At 38.0% G+C, this 20,463-nt stretch overlaps 1 protein-coding gene across 4 annotated transcripts in view; it reads left to right on the top strand.

The window, feature by feature from the left end:
- prickle2b (prickle homolog 2b) overlaps positions 1-16,477 on the top strand; it is a 94,128-nt gene extending 77,651 nt beyond the window's left edge. For all 4 annotated transcript variants that reach the window (XM_088916834.1, XM_088916832.1, XM_088916833.1 and 1 more), the window contains 7 exons: positions 4,979-5,162; positions 9,265-9,378; positions 9,947-10,084; positions 11,053-11,256; positions 11,856-12,042; positions 13,078-13,923; positions 15,002-16,477. In XM_088916834.1, coding sequence (XP_088772960.1) covers positions 5,031-5,162; positions 9,265-9,378; positions 9,947-10,084; positions 11,053-11,256; positions 11,856-12,042; positions 13,078-13,923; positions 15,002-15,888 — 2,508 coding nt within the window. In that variant the 5' untranslated portion in view covers positions 4,979-5,030 and the 3' untranslated portion in view covers positions 15,889-16,477. The remainder of the gene's footprint in view (positions 1-4,978; positions 5,163-9,264; positions 9,379-9,946; positions 10,085-11,052; positions 11,257-11,855; positions 12,043-13,077; positions 13,924-15,001) is intronic.
- Positions 16,478-20,463: the final 3,986 nt, after the last annotated feature.

The raw sequence follows: 20,463 nt of genomic DNA, 5'->3' as shown, positions 1-20,463 counted from the left end.
CTGCCATTGTGTAATGGTCATCAGCTGCTATGAAGCAGTTACAGTGTATACAATTTCTTTTGGTTTATATTGGCACTCTGCTAATATTCACAGACAATAAAATTACTTTCCTCCTAATCCCCTGCAAAGTGCCCCATTTGCATGGCCTTGCTTTCCAGGTTTTGCCAAGATAAGAGGCAATTTTCTCTGTGCACCCATTTGTGATATAGACATGACCTGTGTTCTTGTAAATGTTCCAATCGGATCAGCCTTTGTTTTGAAGATACGATGGCTTGGCTGTCCCAAGGATTGATGGAACTAAAATTGGTCATCCTGCATTAGCATTTGAAGAGAGTAAACAGCCAGATAATGTGACTCTGGCAGATGTACCCCTACTTCTGCAAAATCCCAGCAATGACCATAGTAGTTTTCTTTTTATTCTGCTATTGTACAGACTCAAGGACATCTTGATCCATTTTTGTATATTTGTCAAAAAAACAACCTCCATAATATAGAGGCAGCTGGTTCATATAAAGTGTACTTTTTTTATTTGTTTGGATTTGTAATTAACATTTTTGCGAGTTGCAATTTATACATCATTTCAGCAGACAATAAATGTCATGTTTTGTATTGCTCTAGGCATTTTCCTTTATTTTGTGTCAGAAAACACAAACAGCAAGCCTACTGATTGCTTTCACAGATGGCGTCTTATAGCCAGCAAGACAGCTGAAAAGACAGCCATGTCAGTCATTCTTGTGAATATAGTCATTACAGTACCTGAAACTTTAAACACAGTGATCTAAGAGATTTGTCCTATTTGTCCTATAGTGAATTATTCTTGATGTAAGTTGCTGTTTGTATATCTTAATAAGCACTTCAGTGCTGCATAATAAATTAAACTTGGAATACATTTAGGGGTGTATAGCAGAAAATCTCATTCGGTGTCCACTTCAGTATAAAGGCATATCAGCCATTTGCGATCTTAAAATGAAAATATTTAATGAAATACCAATGGGACAAACATTTAAACATAGCATTAAAAAGTTCTAGATTTTCCTGCTGAATAAATTATTCAGGAGTGTTGTTTGAATCCATATGAAAAAAACAGTATATTTTAGCAATGTTAGAAGTACTTTTGCTATGGTCTTTTCTGAACCATGTTTCATTTACCGGCAGTCTGTACAGGTGCCTTGGTACTGATGGAGAGGAGCCATAGGGTTATGATTTATGGTGGCAGGTGTAAGTGTAACGTTTGAGAGGTGGAACACATTGCTTGGTTGTGGTGTAATTGGATGCTAATAATTGACAAAGATAGCAGGGCAGATTGAGGTTGCTCAGAGACCAATTAGCGAACTAAAGAGACAAAATTAATTGAAGTGCAATGTTACATTTTCCAAACTTTCAGGCGTGGTATTTACCATCGAAGGGAAAATGTTTAACAGTATTTCACTGAATGTGAGTATTTCACAGTATTACGTTGGACTTGGGTGCCACTGAGTTTATAAGAAACCTTCCTGAATGTACAGTGAAACGTTGAATAAACATTCTTCCCTCCAGACTCCCACTAGCTGAGGGCTGTAAAGAATGATCTGTCGGCCCAGTATCCCAAAAAAAAAAATTGGCTGCTGTTTACAACCAGCTGTTCTGAGCTCTCCTACGCAGAACTGCCATTTAATGATGTTGTTTAATCCATTCGGAATGATGCTCTGGAAAAGCTACAATGAATCTGTAAACTGTTTTAAATAGGCTTGTAGAATTTTTTTTGGAAACCACATCAAACTACTTTAAGGGCAGGAAAAGGGACCAGGCACTTTGAGGATGATGCCACATGTTGCCCAGGCCCATGTTTAGACTGTGACAAAACTCTGCCAAGGGAAGTGGTTTTGCAGTCATCCTTTCAGAGGAGAGAAAAATAAAATGGTGTTAGTCTACAAATTGATATGAGTGTGGTTAAGCACAACATTGGATCTGCACCGTTTCTGTGAATTTGGAAATGCATCTGACAATTTAACACTATCCCAAATGGCTGTGTTCTTGCATCATTGATACAGAGGATTACTGTCATTCGTGTTACTTAACAAGCTATAAGAGGATAGCTTTAGGGTTCTTACTTTCATCTTTCTTAGGTCTTGGGAGGGAGATTTTGAAGATTTTACCTTTTTTTCAGTATTCAGTTTGTAATGCAGATCAATCCCTATGTTTTGTTGTGAAATAATCTTGGTGTACTAATTTATTTCTTGTGGATGGCCAGGTCATGCAGAGCTTTCTTTCTAAAATGACTTGCCCTTCAGCAAGTGTCATAACTGCATGATCTCAATATCTCACTAATTAAGTTCAGGTGGGTAGCTGCGTCAGCATGCGTAGGCTGCAAAGGAACAAGTAATAGGTTTATTCCATGCTGAAAAAAAGAAGAAAGAAAACACAACGTTTCGGCCGTGTGAGCACACCTGAAGAAGGCTCCACGGCCGAAATGTTGTGTTTTCTTTCTTCTTTTTTTCAGCATGGAATAAACCTATTACTTGTTCCTTCTCACTAATTAAGTTTCTATTCTTTAAATTTGGAATGCAAACTAGGAGTCACTAAACATGTAGTCAATGTCTTTTTCTCTGGCTTAGTGCCAGATCTGTGGGTGTAGTACACTATAAAACATATTTATACACATTTAATTAACCTGTATTCCTTTTGAAGACTATTAAAGTGTATTGTTCTTTAAGTCAATGTCAAGAAGGCCCATTAAAGGAAATTAAAACTGGTAAAATACTAACAAGGTAACGATCTCTGCTTTTATTTTTTTATCTGTTTAACCTTTGCAAAATTCATCTTGAAGTATGACGGTATATTGAAATCATCATGATATTGGCTCTATTTATAGAGACGCTGTTAGCAATACACAAAAAGCTCACGCTTATGAGAAAAGGGCCTTTGCTCTGGGCAGTACAGAAGCAGGTGTGTCACAGCTGTGATGGTACCAGCTCTGAGTCTGGCTACTGATGTCTTTGTTTCAATCATTATTTTTTTATTCATTTGGATGATGCTTTTATCATGTTGGTTTTCAATTCTGCTCAGTTAGACAGCTGGGTATTTTACAGAAGCAATCTGAAGGACATTAATTCCTCAAGGATCCAAAACCAGTACATGTATTTTCTGAACCCACAGTGTTCAAGTTTAGAGTTCTGATTGCTAACCATGACTTCATACCAATGCCAATTAAAACCACACATTTTAAATACTCTAATTATCCTAACAACTTGTTTGTCAAGAGGTTGTGTATTAATTATCAGTGACAAGTATTAACAAATTTTGATAATTTTATATACAGAAATTGTGTAGTGTACATCTTGGCAACAGTCAGAATTTCACTAATGGTTAAAGCAATGAAGTAATGGTACAGTTGTTCTGCACTGATGATATTAGATTTCCTGTATTTGATGCAATGCAGATATTTCAAGTCAAGGTAATGGTAACACTAAAAAAAGCTTTCATAGTGCACAAATATGAAATGATCATTTGTAGGCTACATGTGTGGAACAGCAGTGAAATGCATTGAAAGAAAAAAAATTAAAATGGTAAAATGTTAAATAATTGCAATTAAACATTATTATTCAATTGACATTATTAATCAATGGCAACTGAAAACATTTTAAGTAATAAAGTGTCTGGGATTTTGAACCTAATGCTTTATTTATATCATAAATGCAAAGAATGAGAAATAAATGTATACTACAAAAAATACAGCTTTTTTGTGTTTATGTAACACTGGAACAAATACCTGCGTATATGTACAATGTTGATTTCATTTTGGAATTATACATGCATTTTATTTTTATTTTTTTAAATGGGGGGAAAAAAGGGATATAAACCAGCTTAGAGCCTATATTTGTTCTGGCTTTTTCAAGCCTTTTATGCTCTTGAAGTAATAATGAAGTTTGAAATGAGCATGGGCGATTTGTTTTTGCAGTATTTGGCTTTATACAACAGTAGCCAGCTAACCTATCTCTATGCTTGCAGTCTCTGGTTCTGGGCTCAATGTTGTTGAAAGGGAGAGCCATGGGCCCTAATGAGTCTGCTTGGCTGGATGGATGCAAACCAGATGCAGGCTGTCTTTTTGGATGTATGTGTATTTTTGATCTGACGAATAGCAGGAAATAGAAAATTCTGGCCAAAGTCCATGCTTTAACTAAGTTAGACTCATAGACTAAAGAAAGTTGACACTAGTTGCAAACACAAGTATTGTTGCAGAAAAAATGTCTGAAGCACTTAAGTTTTTTTACAATGCTTTTTGTACTCGGTGAAGTGTAATTTAACATACCAACACTTTCAGTTTACAGATGGGTGTAGTCTCTGTGGCGAAGTTACAGACATTTACATATGCATTTAAGGCAGGATTGCCACTATGTTCAAATTCCAAGTTAATTTCAGGCTTCAGAGTGATTACCCACTGAAGGATATCCTTAGAGTCTATCCTTAAGTAGAGATATCATTGTCTGTCCTTAATTAGAAGGAAATAATTTCCGTATTCTTAATTATATATATACAAGTTTAAAGTAGGTGCACTAGTTAGCATGCAGTACTTAGTCTTCTGCACTCAAATGAAATTCAAAACCTTTTTTGTCACTAGTTATTCACTACTTGACATTTATTTATTTGTATCCACAGGTAATTATTATAATTGGGTGGTGGTGGGGGGGGGTGTCAGGAAATCATTCTGGTTCTGCTCTTGGCCAAAGAGTGCGAAAAGGCCTGATTCCAAGGTTTAACAATCCAGCTTTAACCCCTGACCCTCTGAGGCTGTCATAACATGTAGGGGTTATATTCCAAAAGACACGAATGTTGGATTTTTTTTTTAAAGTGCCTTGGATATGTTGGGTTCCTGCCAAAGGCATGCTGCCAAAGAATGTGTTTATAGTTCTGTGTCCCAGCGTCCGCTGATTGGGCTAATTCAACTAAACAGTTTCTCTAAGAGCATTAAACTCAAAAATGGGTCTCTTGCTCTCTGCAGGAAGATCTGCCTTCACTGTAAGTGCTCGCGGGAGGAGCATGTTGTTGCAGTCATGCCTTTAGAAATGGAGAAGACTGTGAGCAAACTCATGTACGACTTCCAGAGAAACTCCACATCCGACGACGACTCCGGCTGTGCCCTGGAGGAGTATGCTTGGGTCCCCCCCGGATTAAAACCAGAACAGGTACCCCATTTTCAGGGATTTGATTTTAAATAGGTTTCAAGTGGAACAGTTGGCTTTGTTAAGAAGTGTGAAACGAGTGCCCTAGAAAATATAATTTCCCTTCATTGTAACTATGTATTGGAGCTTAAAAAAAGATAGGCATCGGTGCTTTATTAAAGTATTTGTACAAGAGATGTGAAGTAAAATGTTCTTGAAGTAATAAGACCAGGCTTTTGGTTTTGTTAATTGTAGGCTGCTGAGCTGTATTTCGCTATATGACATGTTTAAAGAGAAAGTGAATAAACGTGCTTCATGTTAAGTTATTGCTCTTTCTTCTAAGATGCACCAATTGTTTGCAATAAAAAAATCTTATTTTATTTACAGATTCACATTTCATCCTGTTAATTACCTGGCTGCCCAGTTTTATTACTTAGCTAATGAGTGGGGTCAATAACTCAGACTCCTTAGAGTCTGCGCATGCATTGCATACTCAGTTTTAGCCTTTTTCAAAGGTCATCCATGGGTTCAAGTTAATTACATAGTCATGAGACTGCCCTGCTGAGCACAAGAGCCATTCAATGATTGCAGAAATCTGATTATTTATGGAACATATTACAATAGCCCCAGTTTGAGAAAATTCCTTGAGTAATGCATTAAGATAACCTGAGGATTTTTTTTTACTTAGATGTGTTCATTGAGAGTGACATTCAGTACAGTGCTTCTTCATTTAGGTTGTCATTGGTCTCATCTACATTTTAGCAGTTTGAAACTGCTTTGATACTGTGCAGCTACAGATCATTAAATTAATAAATCTTTTCTTAACATTCGAATATAAGCACTTAATACACCTTACATTTTATAGTTTGAGACTCTTACATGACTTTCCTGTTTATAAGAAATCTTGGTCTGTGGTCTGTAAATAACTGCTTTATTTGTTGCAGCTTTATTTGTTAGCAGTGCATATTTAATTATTAAAATCCTTCACCACTAGAGACTGTGCATATTTAGATAATGGCAGTTTGAAAAAGCCAAAGTCAATTAAAAACATATTACGGAGAACATGCAGTGTATTGTCAGGTGAGAAAAAAGTTTGTTTTATATTTGCTTCTAAGAAACTGAAAATTATGTATTTTGACATGTCTAATCTCAAATTGAGCTTAAGTTTCGTAATGAGCATGTGAAAATCTTACTACCAGAAGATATTAAGAAGTATTAATTTCACTACATGAAATCTCGTAGTAATGTTAATTTATACTTGTATAATCCTAAATGTAGACACAGTACAGAGTAAATCATTTTATTTCTAATTCTGTCTCATCATTTTTGTAACTGAGGAAGTTGTAATGAGACATTTAAGAAACAAATTTCTGTAGAAGCAATTTGCCCAAAACACTGAATTATTCTGCTTTTCCTAGAACAGATGCAAACAGTAACTATCTCATTCAGCCAAACCTCCACTTCCTCTCAGATTTCTAGTATTCCTTTCTGTGTGGAACAGGCAGTGGAAAATCTTTTCGGTTTCAGTGTAGGCCAGCATCTCATTCCTGTGCACCTTGGGACTCTTGTCTGGGTGGGACACCTCATCTGGTTCTATTCAAAGTATATTTTTAACAACGTAATTGCTGGAACAGAAAAAATGGTGGATTTAGTGAGTTTGTATTCTGATGTGGCTCCTAATGTGCTGCATTGTAAAGCTACAAGCATTTTCTGATTTTGCTGGAATCCAAATGTTTCCGGTTCTGCTGTTAAAAATGTGGCTCATTTAAGTTTTTTTAGTCTTGTCTCATTTAATTATTTTCACTGTTTATCCCACTTGTATGAAAATGCCTTTGATAGCTCTGAAGTATTATTTTTCATGTATCCTCTACAAGTGTAATGTAGGTTGCCCATAATGTATGCCACTCAGGAAACTGTTGAAGGGGTTTGCATTGGCATCTGAGCTGTGAACCCACTGTCCTTCATAAAACAACCAAAGCAATCCCAACAGGGGATCTTAAAAAATCCTAAGAAAATCAGTATCAAAATATTTTACAGCAACCTTTCATAATTGCCCAAACTGTGTATGAGACAGTTTGACCATTTGTGTGCTATCTTAGTAAGAAATGTTTATTAAAAAGAGTATTAACTTGGTAATATAGAAGATTTCTCAGTCAGCTCAGCTTTTAAATGTACTTTATGAAGTATGATTTGTATATTTTGCTTATGCTTATGTTTCCTGCTCCAGATGTTTTTCCACATATATTTTTATAAACCTGTGCCTTCTTAGCTTTCTCTCATTACCCAGAAATGACCAACCTCTGTGAGACCACAAACTGCAAGTCCCTGTGCCCCCAGAGTATTGGAAAGATTTGGCTCTGAAAATACATCATAGATTACATAAATTTGGAACTGAATTGCAGCAAAATATTTTACCCCTTCAATTGTCTTTTGCTTTGAAAAATCTTTAATTCAAGAATAAAAACCCTGGCTAAGCACTACAGGGGGAAGGGAACTCTCGGCACAACGGAGACTCCTGTGACTTAAAGGCCACCTGCAGGTTTTGTAGTGATGTCAGTGAGGGCGCAATTCCCACAGCTGGTACTAAGTCGCCTGTAATGTTTTGCATAGCTTAGGCTCTGTACAGTACAGGAGTCATTGCAGTGAGACAAGATGGAAAGAAGTGACTGGCGATTACAGCTTAGGTGGAGACAATGTGGAAAACAGGAAAAAAGGATTTAGAAATGTACAGTTTACAATCCACTGCTGTCATTTGGGCAGGTTTGTTATAGATGAGACAGAACCCAAAGGTCCTGTGATCAGTGAGTCTGCAGCAGCAGCTGCCAGTAGTGCTCTGTAAGTTGCTTTGGAAACAGTCTGGTAAATTACTTTTCTTATTAATAATGCTACTGTTATTACATAAAGCAAAGAAATATGCAATGAAGTAGTTCAAGTAGGTAGCTGCGTCCACACGCGTAAGCTGCAAAGGAACCAGAAAAGGTTTATTTCATGCTGAAAAGAGAAGAAATGCAACATTTTGGCTGTGGAGCCTTCTTTGGGTGTTCCACAGACAGCTCCACAGCCAAAACGTTGTGTTTCTTTTCCTCTCTTTTCAGCATGGAATAAACCTTTACTTGTTCCAATGAAATATGGGGTTACATGTATGTGATATAGACAGAAATGAGCAGTAAGTAGTGAATTTCCGAATCAAGCAGACCATCCTATTTTGCACACTACCATATATCACTTCTTGGAGTGGTTTAGCCCATCTGCCTCCCCTACACATTCCATTAGTGTTAGCCTTATTTTCTCTCAAGTCTTGCCATTTAAACGCATAAACATCTCTGCCTGGCAACAACTGTAGCCTTGTTTCATCTCTGGCACAATCACTGTCTCAGCACATTAAAGGGACTTTTTCATGCTTTAAAAACTGAATCGGCAGCTTATGAATTTGTGCATTTGGAAATGTGGTGACAGTTTTGAAAAAATATACTCAAGTAATATAGACATTTTCTTGAAACACAGGAGGAAGTCTTAGAATCATGCCCAAACAGGCTAACTGTCTTCTTGACATAACTACACATTCATATCTCTTCTGGGTTATTCAGTTGGAGGAAAAATCCATATCTAAATGACCAGTGAATCTGCTGAACAGGGCTTTTTTTCAAACCGGGGGAGTAATTTACACTGCAAGTTTTTTAACATTTAATGTGGCTGCAGAAATGAACCAATGCCTTGCATTGTCAGTATTCAAAAGGAAGCAGATCAAACAATTTTTCACATTTAAATTCTTTTGGTGTGTGGAACAAGCTACCGAGCCACGTGGTTTAAGCCGATACTGACTTCTCTAAAGAAACGGCTGTATGAGATCCTTGGATCAATTAACTACTAAGTACCAAATGGACTAGATGGACTGAATGGCCTCCACTTGTTTGTAACCATTCCCATTTGAAACGCAGACAAATACAAGTTAGCTGCCATTGCTTTAACTATCCAGGCTTGTTCATATTTCTTCTGCCCCTTTACATAAAAGATTAGCCTATAATTAGCCTGTCAACTGCTTCTGCAGCGAACAGATCCACATTGATCTTGCGTTTTATAGGCGCAGTCTGTATTTTTGTTAAAGCCAGCACTGATTTCTCTCCAGGTGCACCATTATTACAGCTGCCTTCCTGAGGACAGGGTTCCCTATGTTAACAGCCCTGGTGAGAAGTACAGAATCAAACAGCTTCTTCATCAGTTGCCTCCACACGACAATGAGGTAAATGTTCCTTTCACGGCCTGCAGTGGAAACTTATTTTTTCTTGTTATGAAGGTAAAACCAGTGAAAGAAGAATGGCATCTTGTAAAGACTTAATAAAGTAATATTCATGACTAAGATGTAAGTTCATATTTACTACACTGAACACTTCTGTTTTTCCAGATTTAGGACATATGCTGGATGATGAAATCCAGTTTGTTTATAAGAGGTTTACTTACACAGTGTCCTGGTAATATGCTGTGTGCTTGAAAGAACTGTTATTTGAATTTTTGTTATTTTTGGGTATTTTTGTACCCAAATATAAATTACAGTCTGTTGCATAAATGTTTTACATGCAATATAAATAGTGTGATCTGGTGAAATTCTTCCCAAAATGTTTTGTACAGCAATCATAGGCGATATTCTTGCGTTTTCAGCAGGACTTGAATGTTGTGTTTATTTTATCACAATGGTACCTCCTGGAAGCAATTTCAGACTTTTATTTAGTCACTCTGTCACATAGTCATTCTGTCACTATGTTGGCTGCATTTGTTCATTGACACTAGTTTTCTTGTCTTTTTGGTTTTAGGTGCGGTATTGCAACTCTTTGGATGATGAAGAGAAAAGGGAGCTGAAACTGTTCAGCAACCAGAGGAAAAGGGAGAACTTAGGACGAGGCAATGTGAGACCTTTCCCTGTGACGATGACTGGTGCAATCTGTGAGCAGGTAATGCCTTGGTTTGCACACATTCCATAGTGTCCAATATATATATATATCGGAATGAATATCGGAATTCATAAATGGAATGCTATGCCTCGCACTGTGACACTTCATTGTTCTAAAACTCATTTGTATTATTTGACCCAAGGCTTATATATGAATTAAGACAAGGACAGTGCTAAAATCTGAAACCATGATGAATGTTCTTCCTCTGTGTCAGATACCATTAGGGTAGCCCTTTTAATATGCATATTGTTGTTTGTTAATATTTTTTGTTTGACAGCTTTTAAATTAATTTAGAATCTTAAATATCCCTTTACCTTTCCAGTTTTCAACAATGTGAGAAAGAATGCAAAACTGCATGTAATAACGGAAGTGCTGCATGTTATTGGTAATACCGTGAATTGGCTTGATAAGATCATGCATTGGGAGTGACAAGTAAATTATATATCTGTGTAGGCAGGATTTGTTTTACTGGCAGCATATCTCTGCTGTGTTCCTTTTATTATACCAGAACAGATGTTACAGGAACAAATGTGCAGTTTTGGCTTTGCTGGCACCTGCTGTTTCTTTTTTTATCATAGGATTTTACAGTAAATCCCTTTATCTGTGACAGATAGGAGTGTTTTTTTTGTAATCATGTAAACCTGTCAGAAGCAGAAAAGAATGCTTTAAAAAATGTTTCCCACAAATGTACCTGATTAGGTTTTAATGTAATCACTTCAAGTTTTTATTGCGGTTTGATCACATGTAGAGCTCAAGAGCTTAGAGCAATAGCAAACGCTGAGTTCTAAGTTCAAGTTTCTTATTGATATGTGTGGATCGAGAATGTGGATCAGCATGATACTGTATAACAAGGATTGTTGACTGCACTTTTTTTTTCACTCCCATAATATGCTCAAAAAGTAGATGCTGTATTTGGTGTGCAGATACGTCCTCATGTGTACAGTTTCTTTTTCTCTCTCATGAAATAGTGTGGTGGGCAAATTAATGGAGGTGACATGGCCATCTTCGCATCACGAGCTGGGCATGGAGTTTGCTGGCACCCTCACTGTTTTGTATGCAGCATATGTGACGAGCTCTTGGTAGATCTCATTTATTTCTATCAAGACGGGAAGATATACTGTGGCAGGCACCATGCTGAGCGCCTCAAGCCCAGATGTGCAGCCTGCGATGAGGTAAGGACTGGGATGAGTAAAGCTCTGATCCTGAGCAGACCCTCCAGCCTTCCAGAGGGACAGGGTTGACAGACCCATTTCGTGCTGCAGATTTTCATTTTGCTTGCAGTGACAGGATTAGAAATTAGCTGTGACCCAGAATTGGGCCAATGATAAACTGAATCCTGTCTTGTTTTGCAGTTTTCTTTGTTCTTTGAAAATTCCACTTCTCAGTTAATGACCTGCATACTTAAATGCAAAGGGGAAGCTTATCACTGTGTTAATGAGTCTTGTAACAAAACACCTACTGTATATGATTATTAGTAGTATTCCATGCATCAATATGTATACATTAGAAACTGAGAAAGGAATACATTGCTTTGATTTGATTGATTTTGTATAGAAATCACCCTTCCAAGTATAGCCTTTTTTAAAATTTGATTATAGATCTAAAATTCAAGCTAATATGTGTGTCTGGACAACATCTGAATATTGTTGAATTACACTCCTGAGCCTGTGAACTCTCTTGTCACTTGCTGTTTAAGTAGTAAATATTCCCTTATCACACTGCTGCAATGAGATATAACCTGGAGGTCAGTCATGCATTCTTTGTCTTGCAGATCATTTTTGCAGATGAGTGCACAGAAGCAGAAGGAAGACACTGGCACATGAAACACTTCTGTTGCTTTGAATGCGAGACTGTTCTGGGCGGCCAGCGGTACATAATGAAAGAGGGAAGGCCGTACTGCTGTAGCTGCTTTGAGTCTCTCTATGCAGAGTACTGTGATTCATGTGGTGAACACATAGGTAAAGCCTAGTTTCTCAACAGTTATTTATTGTTTTTTTCTGCATTTGTTTACTTATTTAATTTTAATTGAATTTAATGGTAGATGTCCATTCTCAGTTAAAGAAAAAAAGTGTTCTTACAACACGTGTTTCCAACAATGGAATAATGAGGTATCCCGTTCAGGGCTTCACTCATCAGATATATGTGTGAGTTTAAACTGTACGTAAAATGTCTTTACAAGCCTGTGCTATGCATCATTAATTCTTAAAATTCAAACCCCTTACCCCTTACTGACCTAATCAGTTTCATTGGAAGAGTGGAATCTAATCACAAATAATGAAAATCTCCCATAAATACGTGTTCCAAGAAACGAAATATCGTAGATCCCTGCAACAAAATCATACCAGCTTTGTTTTAACGTATCGCAGAAAAGAACACTTAGGCCATGATTGCCAGTTAGACAGGATACAAAACGTATTCAGCTAAAACTGATTAGAAATTGAAACCAGAAGAAAACAAGCTCTAAACCAGATGTGATCTGTTAAGGACCAAGTTTTTTTTTTTCGTTCTGGCACAACAAGAAAACATGCTTTAAATGCAGTGTGTTCTTTTATCATTTAAACATCTTGCATAGTTACAGATTTTTCTCCTTAACTCTCAAATACCAGCAGCCTTTTGGGAATACACAATACATTATTTTATACATTAGCGTGATAGAATTATTTTTATTGTTATGGAATAAGTAAGATTTGCATAACTTTGGGCATGCAAAAGATTAGTCACAGTGCATTGCATTTTTGATTACTGTATTCAGTAGGATTTAGGAGGATTGCTTAAAAAGCCAACCAGAGGTCTCAGAAATAAAGTGGGGCAAGATTTCCCATCTTCTTCTTTTGTATTTGTTTTTAGAAGTGTAGTCTGTCAAAGTCTGTTAACGAGTATTCTTCAGCGGTTTCATGTATTTAATAGGATACATCCAGCAATAGGATAGCATTTGCTACAGACTTAGTTTGTGCAGGTTCTCAATTTGACCTTCATTTTCTTTGCTGTATCAGGCATTGATCAAGGCCAGATGACGTATGATGGTCAGCACTGGCATGCTACAGAGACCTGTTTCTGCTGCGCACGCTGTAAGAAGTCCCTGTTAGGCCGCCCATTCCTGCCTAAGCAAGGTCAGATCTTTTGCTCCCGCTCCTGCAGCGTAGGAGAAGATCCCAATGGCTCTGATTCCTCGGATTCTGCATTCCAGAGTGCAAGGTCAAGGGAATCCCGCCGCAGTGCCAAAATCGGAAAAAACAATGGAAAGCAGGACACGAGGCTATCGGCGCCATTACTTGCAGCTTCGTCGAACAGATTTTCAACTGATATCGACCCCCTTTCTTTGCAAATGGACTTGTTGAGTCTTTCTAGCCAGGCACCTAGCTTGAACCGGGATGCCCAAGTTTGGAAGAGCAGGGAGGAGCTGTACCAGTATGACAGTAAAACTGAGCAGACGGCAAGCCCTCTCCAGCTTCTCAGCCAGTGCAATGTGAGAACAGCCTACAGCTCCGCACAGAGTCCTGGGAACCCGCCAGACGCCTGGGCCCAGGAGAACAGCGGTTCAAAGAGAGCTTCCACTTCAGCTGGGCAGGGGCATCCCGATAACTGGATCCACGAGGGCAAGGATGACTATTTTTCACCAAAGCTGAAAGTACAGGATAGTTTTGGCGAAGTTTCCAACCATGCGTTTCCGGAGAAAAGAACAGTGAGCCTCCACAGTTATGAGAGAGAGAGAGAAATGGGGCCCCAGCAGGGCCGAACACGGAACCCTATCAGTGCACTTAGCTTTACTGAGCAACTTACGCCCATGGAGCAAACTCCTAGGGGATCTATGGAGTCTCTTGCTTTGTCCAATGCAACAGGTATTCTCCTTTTCTTTGTAATGTATTATAACAATATGGATTTGGTTTCTTTTAATCAAATAACTATTCTACTTGCCACCATAGCCAATTTCAAATATATGCATAATATAAACAATAGAACCGTTCAATTTTAATATTTACTTGTTTTCTTTGTGAGTATTAGTTGATTGATTGCTCAGATGATTTGTGTGGTCTGAAGGAAGGAGACTTACACAGTAATATGTTCATAAACACAAGAAAATGATAGTAGCCTAAGGATCCACAAAAATAACACATGATATTTACTGTGAACTTATGTTCATTATTATTGTTGTAAGCAGATATAGCAAGTTTCCACTCCAGCAGGACATCTTGGCATTCTGGCGCACATTGTTCTGTTTAATTGAAACCTCAAGCTACTGCTAAGATATTCATTCAGTAGCTTGTAAATCTCCATTTTGTCTTCAAATCTGCAAATATTTGATCTGATCTGCTTTGTTAGAACAGGGTGATATTTCTTTTGCTTTGTGGCTATTTTTAATTTTATCCCAGTAATTTACAGAGATGGTTAGAAAAAAACGAACAATTCAATTTTGGAAAAATATTTTTGATTGAATTCTTGGTTGATTAATTGCATTTTTTCTGTTTAGATACTTTACTGCTATTTAAATACCACTGTTGTTAAAGTCATTCTCTTAGTTATCTAGAAATGATGAGCATTATTTCATTTGATTATTTTGCCAACTTCTAATCATTACAAATATGTAATATATTTTGTTGATTAGCAGAGATAATTGTTCCCTAATTAGTCCCATTTCAGTCTTTTAGTCTTTGTTTACAGAATCCTCTTGAAATGTCTGAAACTTAATTTGAAATAAAAGAAAACGATTGTATTGCTAAAGAATGGGTTTGAATAGTGCCACTAGGGAAAACATTAGTTAAAAACTAAATAAGATACTAATTAGGTAAAAGAATAACAGTAGTTTACAAAATGAACGAAGTCCCATATTAAAAACAACTATAGGTATATTTTAATTAGAATCCGAATGGCATTGATGTTGTTGAAAAGTGCAAATTGTAATTAAAATTATTTATTTAGGAACGTCAGCAGATGGAGGAACCAAACGCCAGGAGCATTTGTCCAGGTTTTCGATGCCAGATCTAAGCAAAGACTCCGGCATGAACATATCGGAAAAAAGTAACATGGGGACCCTGAACTCCTCAGTTCAGTTCAGGAGCACCGAGTCGCTCAGAAGCTTAAATTCCGTGCAGCCCTACCAGGACCTGGGCCCCCCTGCTGAGAGACTGAAGTATCCTGCGCAGTACAGGGAATCCCAGGCTTTGTCCAGGCTGGCACAAGGCTTTACCTTTGAGGCAGAAGATCCTGTTAACCTGGTGAGCAGTGCCAACAATACCAGGCTGCCACCGATGAGCGAAAGAATGCGGAGGCGGGCGAACGAGCAGGAGGAGAGCCGCCGCCACCACCACCACCATCACCACCATCGCTCACGGAGGTCCAGGCGCTCCCGCTCGGAGAACGCCCTCCACCTTGCTGCCGAAAGACGCAGTCAAGCGAGGGACCGGCCTCAGCTGCATATCCGCGAAGACTACGACCAGTTTGCTGCTGCCAGAGGAGGGAGAGATTTGTTAGGGAATGGTTACAAACAGGAGCCCTACAGGCAGTGTCCGCGGACCACTTCTGACTTGACACTTCAAAACCCCATGGGCCATCGGCTGGGGCCTTACTTCGATGACTATGATGACGACGACTGGTGCTCCACTTGCTCGTCCTCCTCAGAGTCGGAGGACGAAGGCTACTTCCTGGGCGAGCCCATTCCCAGGCCCGTTCAGCTCCGGTACCTCACCAGTGACGAGCTGCTCCACAAGTACGGATCGTCGGGGCTCGCGGGCTCTGCCACGCTGGGCGGCCGGGGACAGCTGCACACTAGGAAGAGGCGAAAAAGCAAGAACTGCATCATTTCGTGAAGGTCTGCGGGATGGCGAGACTATTCCAGCTGGGAATGTCGGCTTGCACAACTGCACTCCAACGGTTTGTTCATAAAGTACAATTTCATCTTAAAAGCATCCACAACTTGGAAATAAATTTAATATTGTATGGTCCACAATGGGTTTTGTGACTGATATTACTGTAACCGTTGACAACACAAACATTTTGCATGTTTCCCATTAACTATTCAATTTATATAACTTCATGTAATGTATTCTTGCACACAACTTAAAACTGCCAACATTTAGCCATGGAAGTATACAGTAGCAGTATGGTTTTTGTTGTTTTTGAAAAATTTTCAGCAACAGTAATGTTCAGTACAGTTCTGCCTTTTTGCAAAATGTATGGTTTTACGTATTTAGCATTTTAATTTAATTCTATGAATTGTACATAAATTCACTAAGTTAAGGACATTTTAGTGTATATATTATGTAAATGAGGTACTACATATTTTTATATTTTGTATTGATAGAAGCATTTATGTATTATATAATGTAGCAATAGAAGGAAAACATGCATGTTTATTTGATCTTGTCTTGAATCAGAATTAAACAGTATTTCAATGAACTGCTGTTGGGCTGTTTTTTCTTTAGAACATTATCTTTTCTTTCTGTTTCATATTTGGTTTTTAAATAAGATGGGAGAGATATGTTTGCATGTGCTTGCACACAAAGAAATACAGTTAAAACCATGTTTTCTTCCGCAAATATGACTCAATGAAACCTTTTCCATCTGCTTACTACTTGTTGTCAGTAGCATATTTTCATATTCATCAGGTGCCATCCTGCCTATTCCAACAAAATCTATCCATCCATTTTCTAACTGCTTTATCTACAGGCTGGGTAGAGCTGGAGCCTAACCAAGCACACAGTGGGTGCAAGGCAGCTAGAAGCCCATCACAGGGCACACACAGACACAAACATGCACACACTCACACCAGGCCCAATTTTTCTGGAAGCCCATTAAACCTACCAGTATGTCTTTGGACTGTGGAAAGAGCTGCACCACACGGAGCAATCCCACACAAACCTGGAGAGAACATGCAAACTCCACACAGACAGCACCCCAGGAATTGAACCTAGGGCCCCAGCACTGTGAGGCTGCAGTGCTAACCACTGCACCACCGTGCCATCTTTCCTCATCTAAATAAGATTCTTCAGCAGTGAGAAAATTAGGTCTAAGTGTAACACTGAGCTTCATGAAGATTTAGCTCATTAGCAGGTTTATGTAACTTATGTAATCAAATAGTGTCTCTCCCAGAGTGTTTAGGGAAACAGCACTGATGAAATCACACAAAACCAAAGTGTAGGTTTGTGGTATGCAGAAAAGAGTCTTAAGTGTATACACAGAGTGTTACACAAGTGTCCAGGGGGATTAGAGGAGGATTTGGGTTTTACCTTTAACCACAAAGCTTACTTAAACCATTTTCACATTTTGTTTTAAATATCTCTGTTAAGAAAAGGGCTTACAAAAGTACATATTCAACAGCTGAAGAATATGACCTAATCTGCCGCGAGCAAAAATACAAAACAAGGCATTTGTGGTCTTCATTGACACTTGATTCAAGGTGGCCTTGAGCACTGCTGTCCTCTCTTAAATAGCAGCATGAAGGTGTTCGTTATTTTTGGTCTAAAACCTTAGAACATGAATATCATTAGAAGCTGTAAGAAACAAATCTTGAAATGCTTCAGTGTATTGAAAAGGCATTAGCACTGCCTTCATCTGCTATTTTAGTTATACTAAAACTACATTATATAAAATTAATATTTGTTGACCTTTAAAACCTTCTGTATATACATTTTGCTAATTCTTCAAAGAAATTCTGTTTTCATTCCTAGCTCATCTGTTTCTTGGTATTGCTAAAAAAAAACAACTTAAGGTATCTCTCTTCTGATGTTTTCAGTGTCCTGGGTTGATCTCCAGGTAAATGTCATTATGTATGCTGACAGGATTTCAACTGATAACTGTGGTCTAGACAAACTTAAGATCTGAGAAATGTTACATTTGAATGACTGCTAATGAAAAGAAACAGTTATTATGCAGGATCATAAGTGGACAATGTGCTGTCTGTGCTTCTGCCTTCCCTAGGCGCCAGACTTCTTAATTCAAAGGCAAGCAAAGGAAATGTCATGTAGCTGAATTAACCTGCCGCACAGCAAAATGTGTACACCCATTGCAAAGATAAATATGTTACAAGGTGACTGTATTGTGCAGGACCATAAGATTCCTGGATAGAAAAGCACTGTATATTCTCTGCAAAGTTAGAAAGCACATATACCATCAATGGTATATATTGTATATAAGAAAGCAAACTTAAATTTCAAACTAAATAATAAACATATGAAAAGGGCTTTTTTACCCATCTATCCCACTTGTTACCACTTAATTGGTGTGGTAACAAATTCAGTGAACTCATCCAGCAGTTAAGAAACCAAAGTTTCAGCTTCAACAAGCTGTCCAGGTAGTTTGTTCCATACTCCCACAACCCTTTGTGTAAAGAAGTGCCTCTTGTTTTGAGTTTTACATGCACTTCCACATTGTTTCCACTTCTGCCTCCTGGTTCGTGTTTTACTGTTCACTCTGAAAAGCTTTGCCGGGTTGACTTAGTGTCTTTGAGGAATTTGAATATTTGTATCAGGTTCATTTCTAATGTTTTCTATTCAAGCCCCAGAATGTATCCAAGTGCTCTTCTCTGGATGGATTACAGAGCAGCAATATCTTTTTTATAACATGATGACTAAAACTGTACGCAGTATTCTAAATGAGGCTGTATATAATTTTAACATAACATTCCTTGATTTTAATTCCGAACGTTTAAACATAGATCCTAGCATTTTACCATTTTGCTGCCCCACATTGTCTTAAAGATAGTACATGATGTGTCAACATGAACACGTAAGTCTTTTCAGAAGTTGCCTCTGCTGGCTCAGCTTTTCCCATTTTGTATTTAGAATTAGTTTTTTACTAAATGCATGCAAAACCCTGCACTGGTCCCCATTAATTATCATCTTCCAGGTGTTTGACCAGTTGTGAATTTTATCCAAATCTTTTTGAGTTTCATTTACAGCTTCTACAAAACAATCCTGCTAATTTGGTATCATCTGCAAAATATGAATATCTTACTATTCAAGAATCTAAAAAAAAATGATAATTAAGAAGAGTAGTAATACAGCAGTGTTTTTACATCCTCATTTGAGTATTCACCTTTTGTACCCTTTGATTTTTATTTAATATATTTTTCTCAATCCAAACACTCTTGTTTCTGTGAATGCCTACAGCCTGCATTCTGAGAATCCTTTATGGAGAACTAAATCAAACGTTTTCTGATAATTGAAAACATTATCAACATCATACCATATGCCCTGTGTGTATCCATTACCATATTTGCTTGTTCAAAGTACTCTAACATGTTGGTTAGGCACCAACTACCTTTTCTAAATCCATGCTATTTCCTAGGATATACAGTAAGTTCCATATACTGTAAAATTAGTTTTCTAGTTGTTTCTATCACCTTACATGTAATAGAAGTTGGACCTTTTGGTCTGTAATGATTTAGTTCATACTGTATAATCCAAACTATGCATTTGATAGTGAAGTAGACATCGTTATATATTATACACCAAGCAATATAAAAAAATAAACCAAGTTAAGGGTTAGGGGAGTATGGAACAAGCTATTTTTCAGAAGTGCTGTGGAAGATGATACCCTGGCTTCTTTCAAGAAACAGCTTGATAAGATGCTCAGATCAATTTGCTACTAACTACTGAATGGATTAAATGGGTCAAATAGCCACCATTGCAGCCATTCTTATGTAAACTTATACCAGCCAAGCAGGTACAGCAACCTGCATGTGGTTGTTATTCAGCATGATGTGGAAGACCATGAAGAGGAAAGCTGAAGCCCAAACGAATATTTCAACATTGTAGTTACACTTCAGAAAGAAGCAAATTGCTTTGCACAGCCCTGGTATGAGTGTCTGGTGTTTTGAATAGTGAAAAACAGAAGGCCAAATAACATGCTGAATCAGAATCAAAAGCAGCTTTGCAACGAGTTTTCTGTGTGGTATATGTCACTTTTTATGTGATATACATATTGTTACTTTAATACTGTATATATATCTTTGGCTATATAATTCTATTTAATTCGTTATGTGTAATTGTTGTTTCTGTATGCTTCATGGGGCATAACTGTTTGGTCCGTTTTTTAATTGGATGAACTCCTCAGTTCTCCTGTGATGGAAGGTGCATGCCAGGGAAACAAGTGTTAACCCCAACAGTCAGATTATACAGTACATCTGTCATGCTGCATGTTTTGAAATGAAACCAAATTCATCCTTCCATCCATTTTCTAACTAAAATAAAAACCAATCTCTAGGCCAATTCAGTGGCACTGGGAACCGGCACCTATCCCACCAATCAGTGGGCGCAAGGCAAGATGCACCCTGGTTGGGACACCAGTCCAACAAAGGGCACACACACGTACCACCAGGGCCAATTTTCCCAGAAGCCAATTAACTAACCACTATGTCTTTGGACTGTGTTAGGAAACCAGAG

The sequence above is a fragment of the Atractosteus spatula genome, chromosome 5 (assembly GCF_055471065.1).
Source record: "Atractosteus spatula isolate fAtrSpa1 chromosome 5, fAtrSpa1.hap1, whole genome shotgun sequence".
In the NCBI taxonomy this organism is placed as follows: Eukaryota; Metazoa; Chordata; class Actinopteri; order Semionotiformes; family Lepisosteidae; genus Atractosteus; species Atractosteus spatula.
Note: the sequence above shows the minus strand (reverse complement) of the source record. Positions and strands in the feature narration are given on the sequence as shown.